A 23022-nucleotide genomic window follows, 5' to 3' on the forward strand; every position below is an offset into this window, starting at 1 on the left:
AGATGATGAAGCAGTTCTTGGCTGAGCCTCGGGTGGAACAGAGGAGGGAAGTGAAGCAGGAGTATTCCTGATTGGAGCACCAGTGATGTATCAAGGAGAGGAACAGCAAGGCTGTGCTGGGAGTAAGGGAAGGAAGGTGCATCTGAGGCTGGAGGTGGAGAGAGGAGAGTAAAGCCATGCCAGGGATGGCTGGTGGGACCACAGGAATCTCTGAGAGAATCCTGATTGGTGGAGCTATAGTAACATTACTGGATTTGGCCCAAGCATGGGCATCAAGGGATACACTGAAAAGACATGGGAGGTGAAGGGGGAGAAGCACAGGGACTTGGCAGGTGGAGGGGCCACTAGCTGATTTAAATTCACCTCAGTGCTCAGGACAGTCAGAACCCAGAGTCAAAAGAGAAAGAGCAATGGTAGAGGGGGGATGGCAAGACCATGGGCTGGCTGTAGACAACTGCACCCCCAAAGTCTCAACCATATGAAATTTCATTCTTATGCTTTCCTTGAAAAAGGAGGCAGGAGAGTTTTTGAGACTTACTTCCTGCCCTGTAGCATAAACTGTTGCTTTCTACTTAGTAAGCAGTGGTTGCGATTTCTGTGATTCTCGTCTCAGAATGCTACTTGTGACATTTCCCTATTCTCTGCACGGCTCACAATCCCAGGAAAGGTATGTGGAGAGCACATCTTCCCCTAGAGTAGGGCTGCATTTCACCTGCCCCCGAGAGTGCAACACAGAAAAACCACACCCCAATATCAGGGTTCCAGCATAAACCCCACAGCACCATCTCCGAGGCGCTAAGGGATCTGCACTGGAGCAGCAAGCAGCATGGCGGAGCTGCGGACAGCAGCCGGACGCCACCCTGGGAGACACTTACTTGTCCAGCAGTGACATCACGTCTTCATATTTCTGAATCATTTGCTTTCCTTCGGCGGATTTCATGCAACTATCCATACACGGGAGAAAAAAAAAACACAAAACGACAGAATTAGAAGTCAAAACAATGATTTGCAGCCTACAAAGAAAACACTCAGGGAGGTATTGATATTAGGGAAGCTGAAGCAGGAGAATCATGAATCCAAGGCTTGTCTAGGCATTTTCCTGTCTCAAAAAAAAGGGCTGGAGAGATGGCTTAGTGGTTAAGCGCTTGCCTGTGAAGCCTAAGGACCCCGGTTCGAGGCTCAATTCCCCAGGACCCATGTTAGCCAGATGCACAAGGGGGCGCACGCGTCTGGAGTTCGTTTGCAGTGGCTGGAAGCCCTGGCGCGTCCATTCTCTATCTGTCTCTCTCTCTCTCCCTCTCTCTCTCTGTCAGTCTCAAATAAATAAATAAAAATGAAAAAAAATATTTTAAAAAAAGAAAAAGAAAATAAAAGAGATCAAATAGCTTCTTAAACTGGTTTCCAAATGCCTCTGAACAAACTTTCCTTCTTCCAGAACATCCTCCTCCACCACTAGAGGGCACCTACACCTCCTAACAAGCCAGTCTAGCCCTCAGGTGACCTTGGTGGTGTAACCTTTCCAGCCTGTGTCTTCACCAATCCCCTCACCTGGCTGAGCTTATCACGTACAAAGTAAATGAAGTCCCTCAGGAATAGGGATAAAGTTGAGAGAGAAAGAGAAAAAAAAACAAAAACCCTAGGTGGTAGAGTTCTCTGTATATAAGAAAAATCACTTATATAACATTATAATATATGCGTATCCATGCACAGAAAAATGTGCATATATAACAATCAGTAGATAGATACTTACCATTCCCTAGATGGATATGGATTGAGGGATTTCTGAAATCCAGCTAGGACAACTGATCACAGGTACTGCCATTCCTTGATGTGTTTACATAATCTCATCCCTGAAATGTCTGCACACGCCACTCACATACACATACGTGCCCTAGCACACAAAAGCTACATACAGCAGTGCACTCACATGCATGACTTTCACTGGGGTACTAAGGGCCGCTGAGGGGAAGAGAGGAGGCTCCGAACACTGTTACCCACAACGTTTCCCTTGCTTTTGGCACTGACTGCAACACTAAATAAAAGTCCTGCTCCCGGGAAAACAGAAATCTTCACACTAACTATGTGGAGTCTGTTCTGTTTGCCTTGCTAGCAAAAATAAGGCCATTTATTGCCAAGTCTTTAAAAAGCCCAGTTGCTCTTTAATCCAGCACAGGTTTCTTCACAGGTTCTGGAGCGTTCCACAACAGCCCTCGTGCCTGTGAAGAAAGCAGCACACTGCTTCGTGTCCGTTCGTGGTGAGCGAGTAGTTACAGCATGAGCAAGTGGGAAGAGAGCGCTCCTGCCCAAGCGGGCAGCTTCATCTCGGCGACAGGCTTCCCACAGACCTCACGGCCCCTAGATCTTACTTTTGTATCTGGCAAGAAGGCAGAGAGGCTCATCTCAAAGGGCATGTGAGAGGTCACAGAAAACAATACAGTGAGAATGTCTAGCTTCCATTCCCCTTCATGGTGAGGAATGTGCAACATTTCAAATCGGTACAATGCACATCTGAATTCCTTTTGAAAACATGGGAGTTTTTGTGTGACCCTGTGAAGGTCATCACGGTGTCGCATGAAGACACTTTTGTGGGACAAGGCACTCTGCCCACTCCAGGTCTCGGTGCTGGCCAGGCATGCTTGGTTGCAGCAAAGCCCACCTGCCAGCCTCTTTGGCCAAGGCCCAGCTCTTTGTGGAGAAGGTCCACAGCCCAAACAAGGAGAGGTACAAAGGCCAAGCACCTTTGAAGAGGTCCCATTGAAGCCTCAGATGCCACCAACCACAAGCTCAGGCCCCCACTTCCCACCATCCCTCTGTGGTGCTTCCTGGAAACTGGACTTATAGCAACTACACAGTCCCTATTCCTGGAAGCAGGACAGAGCTGCTCCGTGTTGTCTCTATTCAGCTGTAAGGGTCAGGTCTGAGAAGCCTGAGGGCTCAGCTCTGGTCCAGGTCAAACTCTCTCTATGGCAAGGGACCCTGGGACAGAGTGCTGGACTAGAAGCCCTGAGTCCCACATGATTCTTCCAGGTCATGGGTCATTCCTTGGCTGTCCCTAAGATCTTAGGTGAGTCATCTCCCTCCTTTCAGCCTTATTGGACATCCTGGGTTAGAGATATGGCTTAATGGATAAGGTGCTTGATCCAAAGCCAAAGAACCCAGGTTCCATTCCTCAGGACCCATGTAAGCCAGTTGCACAAGTTGGTGCATGTGTCCATAGCTCGTCTGCAGTGAATGGAGGACCTGGGGTTCTTTCTCTCTCTCTTTCTGTCCCTCTTTCTCTCTCATAAATAAATAAATAAATAAATTAATTAATTAAAATATTTTGAATTTGGGCACCCTATGCTTTCAGCTTCTCCAACAGCCAGACCTGTTTGTCCTTGGGCTGCTTCCCTGGCTAGTGGACCTCCTATAGACCTTTTCTGTCACAGTATCATACCATCCACATCACTGTTTCTTGGGCTTCCCTTATCTTGGGAGCATTTAAGCTTCCTACATGTGCAGAGGGTCTCTGCAGATCGTCCCGATTCCAAAGCACCTCCAACTGCTAGCCAGCTTCCATCTGCTTTCCTTTAGCCACATCTGTCCAAGGCAAGCACCCTGTAAGACCTAGTCTTTCATGAAGAAGAGTCAGAGGAAGACTGCCTAGACAGTAAGCTCCTAAACACTATTACAAAAAGCTCCTTTTACTCACTTCTAGCAGTTAAAGGCCTCTAAGTTTCATAGTTCCCAGACCTGGCATGAAGCAGGCTCAAGCTTTCTTACTCTGACCACCATCAGAGTTCCCTAGGGAGACTGTCAAAGAAGGAAATTCCCAGCCCACAGTCAGACTCAGAAGGTGACATTTGAGGCAGGGACTAAATCTTGACAAGGTACCCAGGGGGTTTCTAACAATGCAGAGGCCTCATTCTATGGTTGGGAAACACTTGTGATTTCCCAGTAGATCGAGAAAGGAAGATGGATTTTCTTCAGGGAGAAATGTAGAGCACCTCCCCAGAAAGTGAGTCTCTTGACTCACTCACTTAATTCCAGAAATGAATCCCCCAGTACAGAAGTGTCAGCCTGGAGTCAGCTAAGGGACCCACGCCTGTGTCCACAAATATTAGCATCATTACTGTTTGAGTGACAGGAACCTAGTCTGCAGCTGGAAATTGCACAACAGGAAAATGCTTTTCATGCCTTGGGCAAGTAAGCAGGAATAAACTTGCTTTTTTTTTTTTCTCAGTTTTTTATTGACAATTCTGATACATATACATAATGTATTTTGATCATGACCTCCTCCCATTACCTTCTTTCGACTCCCCCTTTTTGTCCTCCTTCCACAGAACCTCTTCTTCTCAACAAGTCCCTCGTCAACTTTCATGTGTTCTTTCTTGCATGTGAGACCCATGGAGTTTAATTAATGAGCATGGTGGGGGTTATCTACCACAGCATCTGCAACCTACTGATGGCTACACTACTACAGAAAAAATGTCTCTCCCTCCCCAGCAAACTCTTTACCTGTGGTCAGGGAAGCTTTTGGGTGGTGGGGCACATGAGGGTGATTACTAGAAGAGACTCAGAAGTTACAGTGCAGATTGCAGGGCTCTGCCTCCACTGACCTTTTAGGAGTCAGATACTCACAGGTGCTGGATGCGTGTGAAGTTGCTGAAGGGGCCCTGGATGCGCTGCCTCAGCTCCTGAGCCCAGCGGATGCCCCCAGCCACGGCAGGCATGTTCTTATGCACTGTAGAAAATCCTGGGGGACACGGACAGCCATACTGAAATGAGGGTACAGTCCTCTGCTCCCTCTGCCCCACGAGAGCTTCCTTCCGTTACCCCAGTAGTGCTGCATCTACTTCCAGACTGAAGACACCCTGGGCGCACACCTTTATGTGTCCTACTCAAGAGGATCCTGGGGAGAACACAACAGCTCCGAGGACATAGGTTCCATGCCCAACTATCCTGATTTAATTGGTCTGAGCAGCTGGCCATAGATAGTTTATAGAAGCTCTGGAGATGTTTCTACTTGTACAGTCAGGGCTGAGAGACATGGCCTCAGCCGTGTAGGACTTCAGTTGTCTTTCAGATATACTAACAGTTCTTCTAAAGAACAAGAAGAAGAGAAGGAGGAGGAGGCAGAGGAGGAGAAGAAGATCAATACTATCTTTGAAGATGTTTGATGTTTGGGTTTTCATGCTTCGTATTTGCTTGCAAGAAGCTCTGGTGGTGCCCATCTGTCATCCTAGCATTAGGGGGGCTGAAGCAGGAGGATTAAGAGTTTTAAGGCAGCTTGGACTGTATAGCAAGACTCTGTCTCAAAATAAAAGTTCTTAGGATGGCCTGACATAAAGTTGGACTAATAAACTTCTTAAAAATGACATCCTCAGTGGAAGCAACCCATGAAAGCCTCCTCATGAAGCCTGTTGTGACTGCCGTAGCCCTGCTACGCAGCTATCATGAAACCTTTCATAAATTCCTGTTGCTTAGATATGATTTCTTTTTCTTTCTCAACCTAGTGCTCAGAGCCTTTTATGGCCTGGACCCACCCACCCATGGCTGGCCCGATCACTCCTCCACAGGTTGAATGGGCACAGGTGGTTCTGCTGGGTCAACTTTCATATTTCTCCTGCCTTTGATTCTGAGTTATTTGTCTCATCATCTTTACTGTCAAACTCTCAACTCCCAGGGTCAGCTCAACACCCTCTTCCTTGTGGACTCACCCTTAAACCTGTTGGCCATGATTCATCTTCTTTTGTTACAATTCCTTATAACACAAGAAGGGCAAGTCTCACAATGTGGCCAGTCCCTTTCAGTGTTAATTACCTTATCTCTTACCCAGACCCCCTGTATATATGGTGCCCACAAATATGCTTTGCTCAAGAAATGTTTATGCAACCAAAATGAACTTGTGTTTGACTTTCAAACAAATAAGGTAGGGCATCTAACTGTAATGAAAAATGAAAATGTCACACCTCTGCAAGGTGACTGACCTTCATCAAGCTCCTTCCAGTTCCTCCCACCAGAAATACAGTTGCTATGGCAGTGGAAGCACTAGGGAAGTTTTCCCAGGCACATAAAATTCGACTGTGAATTGAGGTACGTGGAAGATTAATCAGTGTGGTGGCACTGGTCAGGGTCAACTCATCCATTATGCCAAAGTCACAACTGACCAGTGTTGGTCAGGGTTTCACTGATGTGGGCTACTCTGCCAATCCCAACCTCAGACGCAGGGAAATCCACAGTTCAGTCAACTCTACAATCGCTCCAGATGACCTGGTATTTCAAGCATGAGGACTACACTTGCTCTTCTTGGAGAGTGTCCAAGAGCCATCCGTGGACATTTAATGAACATGGGAGGACCGCATACCCAGTGACAGAATGCCCCTCAAATTCCCCAGGCAAGCAGCCTACCATGATCTGCCTCCTCCTGGACATGCTGACTGTAGATGATTTGCACGGCATCTAGGTCTCTGCTAAACATTCTGATGAGGACCGGGTATTTATGCGACACATCCCGTGCCACCAATGGTCTTTCGAGGAGGCCTCCTGCGATGTCTAGCAGCTGGAAAGAGGAGAGGGAGTAAGGGAACACATGGAGACTTGGTAGGGTTTTACAGAAATGCAGGTTCCTGGGATTTCCTTCCTGTCCTATGATGCAAGAGGGACACATACTCGCTCTTGCGGAACTACAACACTAATAGCCAGTAAGGAGCCGCGTACTCATGCCCTTCCTTTGCTGTGTGGCTTTTTGTGAGGGGAAGGGCTTAGCTTTCTCTGAGACAGGAACTCATTGTGTGGCTCAGTCTGGCTTTGAATAGGAACCTCTTTGCTTCAGATTCCCTAGTACTGACATTCAATGTGTGGACCACCACACCTAATTTCTCCGTTGTGTCTGAAAATCCTGCCGTCTGGATCACTGCCAGGTTCTCTTCTGTTAGAAAGATCTGGATAGAAGAAAAAAAAAAAAACCTAAACTAAAGATGCCAGTAAGGTATGTTGAACTACACAATGTAATTGGACATAGAAGGAAGGTAGTTATAGCAAACTAATGAAAGAAACAAGTAAAAAATAAAAAATAAAAAAAAGAAAGTTGCGACACTGGGGAATCTGGAGAGCTGAGATTTGGAAGTGTGTGTGTGTGTGTGTGTGTGTGTGTGTGTGTGCGCGCGTGTGCGCGCATGTGTGTGTGGGGGGTAGGTAGTTCAGTTACCAGTTGCTCTGAGAACAGAGAGGATGACAGGGACATCTGAGGTATTATTTTCCTGGGCATTGAAGCTGTCCTGGCTCTTAGGTGTTTACTAAAGCAGCAGAAAAACATTGTGAAATAATCTTGACTCCCTCCTTCCTGATTGTGCTTCTTGTACTGTGACAATGCTCTAAGCCGAGGCCATGTAGGTCTTCAGTTGTCTTTCCCATATACCAACAGCTCCTCTAAACCTGCCAATCATTAAAACGGGCTCTACTTCATGCTTCTAGTTAGGTATTAATAAAGAACTGCCAGTGGGCTGCCAAACCTGGTCCATGGCCTTGGTGCAGGGTACATTTTTTAAAAGAACTTCTGAAAATAAAAAAAGAGTACGTTACGGAGAACTTATATGCCCACAGTCTAAATAATTTATTCTCTGAGCCTTTGCTGAGAAATGCTTGCCATCCCTTGTTTTAAAATGAGTGTGGGAGATACAATGTTAAGACTATATCCACAGCTCCTGAAACTGGAAGCTGAGTCAAGCCCGTGTGTGTAAGAGCTCATGCTCATTCCGGTACCAGCTCATTTCCCACTGGGTGGTTCTTGCCATTTCTTTCCTTCACCACATTTCAAAGCCTGCAGTACAGGGAGAGGGGACAAGTGCCATGAGCTGATCAGCATGGGCTCAGAATTTGAGATGGTTCTGGAAAGTCCTGGGTGTCTAGGTCATGTCGGGGGAAGTGTTCAAACTCATGAAAGAGCAGGGCAGGGAATCCTACATTGATTACTTTTCAGGTCAGGCAGATGGAAGGAGTTACTTAGTAAAACTTAATTAGAGGTACTAAAGTTTTTCCACAGAAGGTTCTATGCTCACAGTTTCCTCCATAAGAATCACCCAAATCCATAATAGAAAGCATCTCCACTTTGGCAGGGGCGTAAGAGCAATTCCCCACTGTGCTCTGGGGCGTTGAGGGACCACTGTGGTCAGCCTGCACTGGCAGCCCAAGGTCTTTGACCTGCATGTACCCTCACTGATCATGACTTCCAAGCTACTTATTCTGGTTAGGTAATTGGTGTGGCAGCAACAGGGGCATCAGGTGTGAGGCCTGATCTCTCTGACCAGTCCCCACTTTATCAACTACAGCTTTAATCTCATCTGAAGAGGGAAAGGTTTGGATTTTTTGTTGTTCAGATGACCAAAAAAAAAAAAAAAAAAAAAAAAAGGGGGAGAAAATGAATCAAGCAGAAGGGACTAGATGGCTGTAACTTTCCTGCCTGTTCCTATGGGATACTGAGAAGAAGAGGAAGGGTCAGATGGCAAAGGACCCTGCTTCAGTGAGAGTGCTTTGGGACTGTCACAACAATCAGTGATATTTCAGGACCAGGCACCAGGTCAGAAGAGGGTCTCTCTTCTTTTGCTTAGAATCCTAATATTTATCAAGGACTGGCTTTTCTAGAACTCATAGACAGAAGTTCTTGTAAACGTAGATAGTGATAAGAGAGCAATAATAAGACTCCTTCCTACAGCTTTCTGCATGGTTCAAATGGAGAAGGGTGGCTCCAGACATAGAGCAGTGGCATGGTGATGGTGACTTCAAAGGCAGAGTGAAGAGAATACACATGAACATCCTCAAATCACAGGCCCAACGGGCATCCTGGGTGTGTGGGCTGTGCGATCTCAATACATGAATGGAGGTGGAACTTCAGAGTCTCAGTTAGTTCCCGTTTGTGAGAGTTAATGGCACAAAGGATCATTTTGTAAACATATGTGAACCCCGTCCTTGTGATTAGCTCATATGTGTGAAGAGGGAATCCTAGTCAATGGTCATACCCCCGCCGGATCGCCTCTGAGGAGGAGTGCTAGAAGTCTTCATAGCGGAGTTATGAAATAGCAACTGTTTATTAAGGGCTTCTCTCTCTCTCAATGGCAAACGAAGCCGGGAACACTTGGTTCAGTTAATATTCTAGGATAGTATACATTCACCTAATAAGAGTGGAGGCCTCTTATACAGTTGTCCCATCAGTCATTCGGTCTCTGTCTGGATGTTGTTCAGTCACTTGTCAAGAAAGTTCAATCCATCTTGAGTAGCTCTGACAGACATCTGTTTTCAACGCTGTACCAAAATTTGTCTTCCTATAACGTCCTCATCACTCCAGTCTTCAAAGCTTTACGAGAATTCCTCTTCATAGTTTACAGGAGACTTACCCTTCTCCACCAGGTCCCCTCACTACTCAGTTCTCCCAGCTGCACATCTACTCACCTTCTTTTTACCCTAAACTTTCCCCTCCATCCTCGTGTCACCTAATATGAGCAAAACAGGGGCCAAAGCCAAGTCTTGTTTCAGTTACTTGTGCCTGAATCTTGAAGCCCATTTTCTGGCAAGTGCTTTGCTCCAGCCAGAGTCAACCTCTCATTAACACGGCGGTGGTACTGCTGGGCCATGTTTCAGCACAGGGACCACAGGACACCTTGTCACCCTGAGAAGTGACTCCACTCACAAAGGCAGAGCATGGCAGAAGACTGATTTTCAAGGTAGCTTTACATGTTCAGAAAAAGCACCAGCTCTCAACATCAAAAGCCCAACTCTGCACACCCTCTTTCCTAGGACTTTTGCCCTCCAACTGTCAAAACTACTAAGAGTAATATTTTCAGGGGGAAAACAGTCAGGATAAGAGCATTTGTGATGGGGGCTGGGGGAAGCACAAGGGTGTTACTGGCCTCACTTGTACCTTAAAGGCATGTTCCACATCAGGCGTGTCATCGAAAGCTTGAATAAAGATAGTTCCCAGTCTCTGATCAAGATCTTCTACTCTTTGGTTAAATTCAGAAACATCATTTTCAAATTCCTGAGGAAACAGCACATATATGTAAGGAAACCGTAATTCTCTGAATGCCAATCCCAGTAACTTGAATACTAACCTGTGTACTTGGATCACTTATACCACAGACATGTTAATGCTATATACTTCACCAATGGTATATCATCACCTCTATCCATGTAGAGCACTACCCTTTTGTTACATCGTATCTACCTAAACCCTCTGGGAAAAGCAGCAAAGCGACTCAAATATAAGGCTGGCATCTTTTTACTCCATTTTTTCTGTGTCCCTTTCCTCCACTTCCTAAAGCCCCTTCTCTCCTACTCATAATGTTAGCTCCTATTGTGCCCTTCACAAACATCTCAGCAGCAATAGCCCCAGCATGCCCATCTACTTACCTTCCTCCTTCAAGTCAAATTCAATTTCTTTTCAGTGTAACTGAACTAATCTAGTCCTTAGTAGGAAAGTAAATTAATTAAGTGAATATATAGCATTTCTTCTAAATATGCCTTACTTTGTTAAGATAACAATCAGCCATTGTTCCTAAAGTTGCTAAATTTAGCAAATGAAAACAAAACAAAACAAAAAAAAACCCATAGCACTCAGTTGAGTTTGGAATTTAGATAAACCATGAATTTTTTTTAAATATAAGTATGTCCTAATATTTTATCTGACAACCTGAAGTGTGTTTCTCTTCTTAGAGTGCAACATTTTTTGAGGAAATTTTGTCAATACAACTCTCTAATTAGTGTAATTACTATTTGGTGTTTTTGTTTCACAATAAGATGTTGATATTTAAAAATGCAAAGTAGGAAAACAGTACAGTTTTATTTTCCAACTACATTGACATTGTAATGCACTAAAATATATCCAATATCTGACATATAATTAGCTGAATATGAAATTTTCTTAAGTAGAAACTTTGTATGGACACATCATGTGTTGGTACCATTTCTCTCCTCCCTACCCCCATTCCACTGATGGCCCTCTTCAGTGGGATTGCTGGTATTCACCATGGGTTGTTAAACAGGAAGTGTGTATGTGTGTGTGTGTCCTGTTTTGTAATCCATCTTCATTTTTTCTCTGTTTTCTTTGTTAAAGTAATAGAATCTTTTTAAAGTGGTGTTTCCCTGGGTCTAGCCAATGAAGATCACCCAGGATGTCCTAAGGCACTCAGAGCAATCTCTGCCCCAATTTTTTTTCTCCTTTTCCCTTCCATATTAAAGTTCTTCTCCAGTAATTCTCTCTTCCTTTTCAGAGAATTCTGTTTCCTTTTTCTATGATCGCCCTTTCTCTATTTTTCTGCTATGCTTTTGAATGCACGGGTCTTGGGTTTCATGGGGGGGGGAGGAGTTGTTGCTGAAATCTGGGCTCTTTGTCACAACCTTAGACATGGCATCTTGGCCTTTCCTTATCTTGAATGCTCTATGTCTTAATGTACCCATTCTCAAGCCACTAAAACCATCCACGTGGGGCCTGACTTTCACTGAGCAGACTTTGCTCAAAGCTTAACATTTCTTCTCATCCTTATTGAGGTACAACTGGTAAATAAAACTTTTGTATGCTTATGATGCGGAATGATGTTTGAACATACATTTTACCTTGTGAAATGATCAAAGCAATTGACATAATTAACATGCATATCACCTCACATAGTTATCGTTTTCTTCTTTCTTTGTATCTGTGTGCATTCATAAAATCTATCCTCTTGGAAAATTTCAAAAAACAGTACTGTTAACAATCACTCTTAACAATATTGCACATTAGATCAGCAGAAATCATTCATCTGGCATGACTGAAACATGCTTTTTGATCAACTTCTTCACATGTCCTCTTCCCTCCAGTCTGGTGACAAGGTCCATGATATTCTGCATCTGTAGGCTTGACAACTGGACTCTCTTAGATTCCACATACAAGTGAGAAATGCAGTATTTGTTTTCCTGCATCTGGCCTGTTTTGTTTAACTTAAACTTTTGCAGCCATGTGGTGGCCATACTTCCTTTGTGCTCCTATGCCGGCCTCAGCATCTCTGACACCCTGGGCATCACTAGTGTGGGCCAGTTAGTGGCCCAGTGGAGAGGACCCTTTCTGATCCTTCTACAAGCACAAAGAATGAAAAGAATCTTCCTTATCACATAGGAATAATGATGATTTCTTATAACACATATAAAGATTAACAAATTCACTGGGGCCATAGAGTAAAAAAAAAAAAATTGAAGAGAAAAACATGCAAGAAATTACTGTGGCCCTCCTGCTAGAGCACGTGAGAAAGGGGTGGAACATCTGAGTGGCCCTTCCAAGCCCTACCGTATTCTGGGGGTCCAAGCAGTCATAGGAGCACTCTGAGAAGACCTTGTACATCTCCTGAAACTCCTCATATATTTGCTGGACCTGCTGACTCAGGGCATTTCCTCGGATGCCACTAAACTCAAGCTTCTCCAGTTTGTGGAAATCCAACACTGTCTCCAGAAGGTCCTGGGGAACAATTCACAAAAGAGGTAAAAGAATCACTGTCATCATTACAACAGTGGCCTGGAGGAGCTGGGACTCGCGAGAGGAGGGTGGCTGTTCATGGAAGTGTGATGCCTCATTACTTTTGTAACCTTACCATTAGACTGGGCTTGGGGAAATAACTCTTGGTTAAACTCTGTAATGAAGCAAGTGCAGATAAAGAGAATTCACAGAGACCAAAATAAGCCAATAAATAAATTGTGAAGTAGCTGCCTCGGTACCTCTAGGATAAATTGTAGAAGACAATATTAAAGACTTTTATTGAAAAGTCAGTTTCAAACTAGGCATAATGGCTCAGGACTTGGGAGATGGATGCAAGAGGATCTGGAGTTCAAGGCCACCCTTGGCTACCTGTGACCCTGTCCAAACAACAACAACAACAAACTTCATATGGCCTTTTCTCTGCTGTTCCCTAAGGACAGTTGTTTTAGAGGACAGGGTCAGGAGACAGATCCAGAGGGCACCACCAGCCTTCTTTGTAAGTCTTGCCCAGGAAAGAAAACACCCAGAGTATCCTCCACATGCTACGCCATGCTGCTGTCTGGGTGCCATAAGACAGTTACTTACCACCTCTGTGCTGGGTTTTTCTGTCTGAAACACAATAACCATAATCTCTAATTCTTTTTGCCACATCAGGAGCACTAAGTGAGTTAATGCAGGCCCAGGATTTAGGTTGGTGCGGGGCACACGGTATATATGATTATCACAGCTACTGATGTAGTCACATTGCAGCTGCACTCAGAATTAACTGACAGATGCATGCCATAGGCCAGAGGACTTGGTGAGGAATCCCTCCCGCGTCTACGGAAGCCACTCCACCTCGCACAATACAAAGACCTCTGAACAAGTCCAATAGGGAGGATTGAATTTATCTCTTGTGAGTTGCCCCAAAAATCACAAAACATTGAAACCAAGATGTGCTTGTTGGTAGAACTTCCACTCTATGTCCATGTCTAGTCAGCAGCAGAGATGAAGGCCACGTTGCATTTGAATTATAAACGGTTGCCATGGACACCTGGGAGGGTGCCCTTTACTCTGAGGAAGCCAGGACAGCAAAGCAGTGTGACACCAGAGTAGTGGACCCTAGCAAGTTCTGGGTCCACTCCCTGAGTTTCCCACTGCCTGAGGTCACTGTTACCACGGACACCAAGTCTAACAGCAGGGACAGAGACACGAGTGGAGAGACGTGACCCATGTTCCACACAGAACCAGAAAACTACCCATGCTGCCTCAGGCAGCCACCCTGCAATGTCTGTTCTGCTCAGCTATGCAAGGGATGGTTCGCAACAAGCAGGAGAGGACAGAGAAAAGGGAAGAGACCAGCTTGGAAGGGAAGACAAACACCAGAATTAGGGCTCTTGCCACCTTTGAGAGGGAGTGAAAGAGTCACTGTATAAAAATAATGCAACTTAGCTCAGTAGTAAAACATGTGAGGGCCTCGGTTCAATCCTCTGCAACAGAAAGAGAAAGAAAGGAAGAAAGAGAGAGAGAGAAAGAGAGAGAGGAAAGAAGGAAGGAAGGAAGGAAGGAGAAAAGAAAGAAAGAGAAAAGGGAAAGAAAGAAAGGAAAAATACTAGAAAAAAAAAATGGAAACACTTGAAGACATCAGTTTGGGCCACAACTTGGTAAACAAGAGCACATGAAATGAAAATGGCAATAGTATTGTATCAGACTCAGGAACTCCTGCACAGCAGAGGCAATCACCAATAGGTAAAGACACAGCCACAGCCTAGAGTAGAGAACATGTTTTATTTTTAATTTATTTTTCTATTTTTAATTTTATTAGTCTAGAAATAATTAGGTTTCTTCTGGTGTTTTTCAATTATTTTTTGTTTCCCCAGTCTCCCTTTTTACCCATCCTTTTCTGCCCACCACCCCATCATAGCTTCCTGCCACTTTTATATTCTACTTCCTTTTGTCCTCCCCCTGCCCTTTCTTATCACCTCATGCTCCCCTCTCATGGGTTCCTATATCCTTTTGTATCCCCTATCTGCCCCTGGATGGATATCCTCATTTACATACATATATGCATTAAAAGTCAGGTTTGGCATATGAGAGAGAATATGTGATTTTTGTCTTTCTCGCTTATCATACTGTTTTCAAATTCCATCAGTTTTCTTACAAATTTCTTAACTTCACTTTTCTTTAGAGCTGAGAAAAATTCCACATTTTCATCATCCCATCACCTGTTGATGAACATCTCAGCTGATTCTATTTCCTAACCGTTGCTGACAGAGCAGCGATGAACATGGATGTGCAAATATCTCTGTGGTAGGTTACAGAATGCCACAGTATATGCCCCTGGTATAGCTCAGTCATGTAACAGTTCAATTTTTAGCTTTCTGAGAAACTTCCACACTGATTACCGTAGTGCCCTCGCCATTTTAAAAACATATCAATAGTGAATAAGGGTTCTCATTACTACCTCACTAGCATTTGCCATTAGTTTTCTTTCTTTTTTCTTTTTATTTATTCATTTATTTGTAAACAGAGAAAAAGGGAGAGAGTGTGAGACAATGAGCATACCAGGGCCTCCTGATACATGCATCACTTTGAATGTCTGGCTTTACATGGGTACTAAGGAATTAAACTGCAGCCAGCAGGCTATGGAAGCAAGCACCTTGAACCACTGAGCAATCTCCTCAGCCCACATTCCCCTGAAGGGACTACAGTCATTGGTTTTCTTGATGATAGCCATTCTGATTGGAATGAGATAAAATATTTATGTGGATTTAATTTGAATTTTCTTGATAGTTATGAACGTTGAATATATTTTTAAAAAATGTCTGTTGGCCATTTGTGTTTCTGCTTTTGTGAACGGACTATACATTTCATTAGCCCATTTGCTGACTGAGAGGGTTTTTTGGTGTTTAAGTTTTGCAGTTCTTTGTGCAATCTAGGAACAGCCCTTGGTCTAAAGAATAGCTGGCGAGGGTTTTCTCCACTCTGTAGGCTTTCTGCTGGGTCTGCTGATGGTTTCCTTTGCTGTGCAGAAGCAGCCCAACTTGTTGCAGTTCTTTATATATTCCAAATACCAACCCTGGTTTGAGGAATAGCTGTCAAAAGATTTATCTCATATAATGGATAAAAAACACAAATAATGCATCTTATGACCAAGTAATATCCAGAATATATAAAGAACTTTTAAAAAAGCCAAGTAACTTAAAAAGAAGGGCTGGAGAAACGGCCAGGTGGTTAAAGCACTTCCCTACAAAGCCTAAGAACCCAGGTTCAATTTCCCAGTACCCACATAAGCCAGATGCCAAATGTGGTACATGCATCTGGAATTTGTTTGCAGTGGTTGGAGGCCCTGGTAAAACCATTTTCTCTTTTTGTTTCTATCTCTCTGTAATAAATAAAAAGTAAAAAAAAAATGTTTTTTTTTAAAGTACAATTTTCATTTATTTATTTGAGAGTGACAGAGAGAGAAAGAGGCAGATAGATAGAGAGAGAATGGGCACATCAGCCACTGCAAATGAACTCCAGATGCATGTGCCACCTTGTGCATCTGGCTTACGTGGGTCCTGGGGAATCGAGCCTCAAACCAGGGTCCTTAGGCTTCACAGGCAAGTACTTAACCAGTAATCCACCTCTCTAGCCCTAAAAAAATATTTTTAACAAATGATCCTATTAGACACTTCCTTATAGAAGAAATTCAAAGGACTAGAGGCTAGAGAGATGTCTCAATGAGTAAATGCACTTCCTTGCAAAATCTAATGGCTAGGTTTTGATTCCCAGTACCCACATGAAGCCAGATGCACAAAGTGTCACTCTTGTTTGTATTTCATTTACAGAGGTAGGAAGCCCTTGTGCACCTCTATATTCTCTCTCTCCCTCTCTTTTCCCTTTCCCTCTCCTTTTTATCTGTCTTTCTCACTTCCACTTTCAAATAAATATAAATGTTTTCTTTTGAAAAGAGAAAAAAGTAACTCAAGGGGCTAACAAGTTCATTAAAAAACACTCAGATTCACTGGCGAGTGGGGAAACACAAATCTGAACCACAGTGAAAGCCAGCTTACCCCAGTCAGAATGGCTGGTCTCCAAAAGAGACAAAAATAAAAAAAATGATGGTGGGTATGTGGAAGAAGGGGAGCCTTGTGCATTGTTGGTGGGGATATAAATTAGTAAGAAAACTAAAATGCATCTACCATAGGACCCACAGTTTCACTTCAGGATATATATCCATAGGAAGTAACATCAGCATATCAAAGGGACACCTGCACTCCCATATTTGTCGCTGCGCTATTCGTAATAGCTACAACATTAAGCCAGCCAAGATGTCCATCAACTGATGAATGGGAAAATTAAATTTGTTATGAATAATGATATCCTATCTTTGCAACAATATTAATGGAATTGGAGGGCATTATGTTAAGGGAAATAGATCAGCTGCATAAAGACAAACTACGGTGTGTTCTTCCTCATATATGGGGGTTAAAAAATTCAACCAGGGCTGGAGAAATGGATCAGTAGTTAAAGGTACTTGCTTGCAAAGCCTGATGGCCCAGGTTAAATTCCCTAGTACCCATGTAAAGCCAGATGCACAAAGTGGTTCATGTGTCTGGAATTTGTTTGCAGTGGCAGAAGGCCCTGGCAATGCCCATGTTCTCATTCTCTCTCTCTCTCTTTATCAAATATGTAAATAAAAACATTATTTAAAAGTCACTAAGAAGAATCATAGTGATTTCTAGGGACTGGGAAAGCTTGAGGTGGGGGAGATGGTGGGAGTTAGAAAATAAGTACTCAAATACAACTAGACAGAGTAAGTTCCAGTGTCCAGAGAACTCTGAAGAGACTACAGCTCACAATAAACCATTACACGTTTTATGGTGAACTAGAAAGGAGAAACTGGAAGACTTCAAATGCAATTAATAAACAGAGGGAATAATTAATTACTCTGATTTGATCAGTACATATTGCACAATGTATTAACATATCACACTTTTCCCATAAATGTCTATACAATTATGATAGTAATAATTTTAGAAAATATTTTAAGGAGAAGTTAACTACTCTGATTTGATCATTGCACACATATATCAAACTGTTACACTATTTTCCATACATTTGAACAATTAAAATTATAATAACAAAATGCTGGCAAAAGTATGCATGGTAGTACACTTGTAATCCCAGTTTTTAGGAGGCTAAGGAAGATGTCTCATGAGGTCAAGGCCAGCCTACACTACCTAGTGAGACCCTGTCTCTAACAGACAAGTATATTTAACTTTATATAGAGAGAAGAAAACAAATGAAGTTGACTGCAACAACAATTCAAGCCACTCTCAAGTTGCTTAGTTGTAGAGGACTATTTTTAGGAGAAAAATATTTGTGCTGTGGCATATCACCCTGTTACTCATTCTTCACAATTGAATGGATGTCAAGTGCAACTTTCACGAAATAGTCTCTCATCATTTTAAAAGACAGATGCATCTTGATATGTTTGGTTACATCAGAAAATAAAGATGATAATTTCATTATGCTATTTTATTTCTCAAAAAAACTTGGCATATGATCTTGGGTGGGCATTGGGGTCATATTTTAACTCTAATGGGTGAGTCATAGTTATTAGGGAAATATTTAATTATTGTATTTTTGGAAAAGGTCTGATCACTAAAACCAATATATATTTGTATTGTTTTGTTGGACTTAACAAATGCACCGTGGATGGCATATTTATTTAGAGCTCATTATAAAGGTTTAGGGCTTTCCTTCTATTTCTCTCAGAAGGCCTTCCTGTCCCCACCTCTCAGTAGCACCGTCTCTTCTCTTTTGCTGCTCTAGCTTCCTTCAGGGCTGTTACAATGTTGCCATTATATTATCTAACATTACATTGTGTGATTTGTTTATTTTCTCTCCATCTTTCCCAAAGATGCCCTGGTACTTCCAATCCCCTGAAAAGCTTGATTCTGCCCAAACATAGGTTGGATGAAGACATACTCTCTGCTTTGTCTTACGGCTCCACACCCAGCAGAAGGAAGGTAATAAAGTGGCAGAGGATCCAGGGATCATGACCTATCTGGAGCACTTGGTGAAAATAAAGAAAATTAGATGGGCAAAGAGAATATAAAGGAGAGCACCTTACTGGTGAAAGGGTCTTTCACAAGTGCACGGTGGAACTTCCACAATCCTACTTTGAAGTAGACTGAAGGCGAATGACTGGATGAGCAGAGAGCAGATGTGGTCTTACTATGTAGGTGGAACTTAATGCAATTTCTGATATGTGACAATTTTAAGCAATAAAGCATGGCCATTCCCTATGGGTCCACTGACTATAATAAAACTATCTAATGCTAAGACATATCCAACAATAGTCTGGGTTGTTTAGGGAGTGAGTGGGCTCTCATTACTGGATGGACACTAGTTTAGTGTGCTGAGCATGGGTGGTTAGCATGATAAATATATAGCTGTAGACACTGATTTAACATACTGACCACAACCCCATATTTGATTCGGAAATGATTTAGAGGAAATCTCATTTAAAAGTCCTCACTTGGGTTAGAGAGTGCTTAGTGGTTAAGGTGCATGATAAACCTGAGGACCCAGATTCAATTCGCCAGGACCTACATAAGCCAGATACATAAGATGGCACATGCGTCTGGAGCTTGTTTGAAGAGCAAGAGGCTCCGGCACGCCCATCTTCTCTCTTTCTCTATATGCCTCTTTCTCTCTTTCATAAATAAATAAATAAAATATTTAAAAGTACTCACTGAAGAGACAATAGGCAAGCTTAAGACAATAACAGGTTTAAACATTTTAGACTATCTATTTTATGCATCACAGTAGTAAACACATGGTATCATTATGCTATTTATAGACTGTAGGTGTGGAAAGAGTTGGTATCTATAGCTTCAAGCACTGAAGTGCACACAAGCCTGGGTCTGTTATTTGCTAACATTGTGGTTTAAAGCAAGACACTTAGCTTTCCTAAGGCTCGATTGCCTATTCTAAATATTTAACATGACAGTGGATCACCAAATTACATGAAAAGCGACTTTGTAGGACTTCAGTAAAGTGCCCCCATCATTACTAATTATGGTAATCCCGATGTTCTTAGATCAGGCTGACAGATACTAGATGTATAATGGCTTATCGAGGGGACATTCTGGTGTTCCTTTCCAGGCAGGTATCACAAGAGCCCCTAGGTCCCAGAAGACTTAGTGGGCTGATTGGGACCTATTGTTAGGAAAAATGATGCAACATTTAATAGTGGTGCAGGTGGAGGGATGGGAGTTCAGTTTGTGATCTGGCCCATGAGGTGAAGAATCAAAATGAGGCATGATGACAAGCTTCACCAACAGCAATCCTATTCTTGAAGGAGAGGTCACAGCGCCCATCTTAAAAGAAATGTCTTCGGAATTCATTAAGGAGAGCACAAAGCAGATATTCACAGAAGAAAATCTCAAAAGGTCATCTGGAAAAAGGCTGTTTTCTTTACCTTTCGATTGCCACTGACTTTATGCAGCTAATGACCTCATATGTGACCACATGTTCAAGCTGGGCTGAAAGGGAAGCAGCCCAATTAGGCTGGGAATCAAAGAAGGCTGGAGAGAGGCTGGAGATGGTGGAGGGAGCAAGAGGAAGTGCAGTGTGTATTGGGTCAGCTTATTACCTATCGCCCTGCTAATCACTGCATAAAACCTCAGCAGGAAATCATTTTGTCTCCAAGTGAATCACAGCAATTTTATAATGAAAGAAATGAGGGCTCTTTCCAAGCTGCTCCCTGCTTTGTTTGCAGGAAAGAGGTTGCAGGCAGAAACATAAACAAGGATCTGCAGATTCCACAGTATTACAATACAAACATGAATTGTGTGAGCGTGCATGCATGCATGCCTATGTATGTGTGTGCTGGAGCATTGCGCGGGTAGGTAGGATGAGAGAAGTAACCTAGAGGCAACCGAAAGACTACTCATTCTTTGACCACTCTTTCAAACTCCAAAAATTCTGTACACTTTTGAGATTCCCTGAATAAAAGTCATAAAAAATAAAACCTAAAGCCCTTTCATGAAATGGGAATCACAATTTTACCTGGATGACCTATTTAGTTGTAAAGACCTAGAAATCATGTGGTTAAAAACAGGGTTTGCAAGATCAGACGAAATCGGGTGCGTTCAGGGTGGTAGGAATTTATAAGGGCAAAAATAAAACCACAAAACCAGCTTGAGACCTTCAAAAGGAAAGGCATGGAGGGAAGAGGGAGCAAGGGAAGGGAGGAGGGACGGGAGGAAGGAGGAAGGAAATCAACCTCTACAGCTCCCTGTAAGATATCAAAGTTTGGTGAAGGAATAACTTGCTCCTTTGTAAAAACCCCAGCTCATCTCTTTGCACTGGGTGACTGCGGGTAAGTTAACTGCATGCCACATGTAACTGTGCACCGGTTTGAAAGAAGGGAATCTGCACCTAGCTTTTACGACGACTGTGAAGACAGGTGTTGGGGCATGAGAAAAGTTCTTGCACATCTCTTTTTTTTAAAAAATTCTTCTATTCTTCCTTTTCCTCCACAAGGGTTAGCTGTTATGAAGATGAGGATGAGGAATAAGGTAGACTCCTAAGAGCTCCATTACCACCACTATGACCTCACATTTCTCAACAGTACACACCCTCCTTTGAACCAGCACTCTCTCACTCCCTCATCTTACAGCAAGCACTCTCAGGGGAAGCTCTGGCCTGCACCACAAAATTCCCTTGTGTGACAACAACAACAACAAAAGGAATAAAAATCATCACAGATGAGAGGAAAGAAATCTAGGAGAAATGCCGAGATTAGAAATCAGTCGCTCACAATATAACCCGAGCATGAGAATGACAATAAGCAGAGCTAAAGGCACTGACGTCACTGGATTCACTTGACTTCATCCATTTATTAATTGCAGGTACCATCACTGTGGTGGTCATATATTGTGTTCGAACAGAAGATGAAGGAGGTTAAGTTCATGCTAATTCTTGCCGGAGAGAAGCAAATTAATCCCATTTCAAACAGGCATCGATCACCGTGATACTCAGAATGTTAACTAAAGGGCTACATGAAATATGCCAGAGGACAATCAATAGTCCCCTGCCCCGCTGCACTGAGCTGAGAAGGGAAGACATGGGGGGAGGAAGACAGCAAAGGGCAAGGGGGATGAGTCTGAGCCAGCATTTGGAAGATGAAAAATAATAAATGAGAAGAAATGGTGGAGCTGTGCCCAGGAACAAAGAAGTGAAGCAGAGCACACAGGACAGGCAACTTCGGAGGGGCCGACACCAAACGCCAAGGGCATGAGCATGCACATCTCCCTCTAATTAAACTGGAGAAACTGCTTCTTATGCATGTGTGCCCTTGATTCAGGAAGGAAAAAGCAGCCTGAGATGGGACTATTGTGTGGGTAATGGCTCTGGGAAGGCTTGTGACCATCTCGGCTAATATTTACTGATATCCCCAGCAGATTAGGTGCCTTAGTGTTAGAGTAGCTCTCTATATGCAAAGTCACAATGTTAGCATGCATGCTCACGGCCCGAGGACCCTGCCCAACATTCTAAGCCATGGCCAAGGCTGGAGAACCTGAAAACATGACGCTGAAGAGTGACAAAGTCAATGATGCCTCTGTGGTCAGCCCAAGTCAGAGCGCCAAGAGTTAAGCAACAGCCAAGGAGCTGATACAGGAGGTGAAGAAATAAAGAGGTGAGGTAGGTGGAGGGGCAGGGGCTGAGCAGCCAGAGCCATGCTGGCAATGGCTGAGAGAAAATGAGGCATTTAAGATGAGGCTAGATATCAATTATTAACACTCTCCTGATTCCGATGAAGGATTTAATGTGTGCCTTTCATAAGATCTAGCTTCTGGCTGTCTCATATATTTTCTGTCTATATGCTCTTCCCCATCTGTTTTTCCTGGCGATTTCCTCGTCCAGTTTCAAAATTGATTTCTTGCGCTCTTCACTATTTTTCAAAGCCCTGCTGGGCTAGGACCCCTTTTCTCTTACTCCCAGTAAGTAAGCAATTTCACTTTTATTGTGGCATTCAATTCAGTTTACTGAAGTAACCGAATCTGTGCCTCTCTACTGCTAGGTCGATCTCCTCTATATGTCTGCCTCCCTCTTCCCGTGCTATGAGCACAGAAAGTTCAGGAAGTTCTTACAGGCAAAGCCATTTTCCACTCATATCTATATCTTAGTGCTTTTCTCAGTGCCTGATACATGATTATGCTCGATCTGTATCTTTCAATAATTTTTCCAGAATCTGTCTCATATTCTCTTATTGTTATCATCCAGTGGTTTGTTGAGTTCATCATAATGTCTTTCCAATGCATCTCTCTTCACTCCCAATCTCTGCTGCTAATAGCTGGGGACATGATTCCAATTCCTTCTCTGTTCCCTCGGCCATTGCTCTAATATTGAACTTGACTCTGAATTTCATAAGGCAGTCTGAAATATGTGCTCCTTTTTCCATGACTAGTATCCTTCCCTCAAAGCTCAACCAGCAAACCTATAGCTATGTGTTAAATTCTGAGATTTAACACAAAAGTAAAAGTCTCATTCATGTCTTCTCA

At 43.2% G+C, this 23022-nt stretch overlaps 1 protein-coding gene across 1 annotated transcript in view; it reads right to left on the reverse strand.

The window, feature by feature from the left end:
* Positions 1 to 23022, reverse strand: part of Dnah9 (dynein axonemal heavy chain 9) — a 369830-nt gene that overhangs the window by 331698 nt on the left and 15110 nt on the right. The window contains exons 7-11 of the mRNA XM_045131009.1: positions 12293 to 12460; positions 9896 to 10012; positions 6391 to 6541; positions 4621 to 4735; positions 876 to 944 (exon numbers count right to left, since the gene is read on the reverse strand). Coding sequence (XP_044986944.1) covers positions 876 to 944; positions 4621 to 4735; positions 6391 to 6541; positions 9896 to 10012; positions 12293 to 12460 — 620 coding nt within the window. The remainder of the gene's footprint in view (positions 1 to 875; positions 945 to 4620; positions 4736 to 6390; positions 6542 to 9895; positions 10013 to 12292; positions 12461 to 23022) is intronic.

This window comes from Jaculus jaculus, chromosome 12 (genome assembly GCF_020740685.1).
Source record: "Jaculus jaculus isolate mJacJac1 chromosome 12, mJacJac1.mat.Y.cur, whole genome shotgun sequence".
NCBI lineage: Eukaryota > Metazoa > Chordata > Mammalia > Rodentia > Dipodidae > Jaculus > Jaculus jaculus.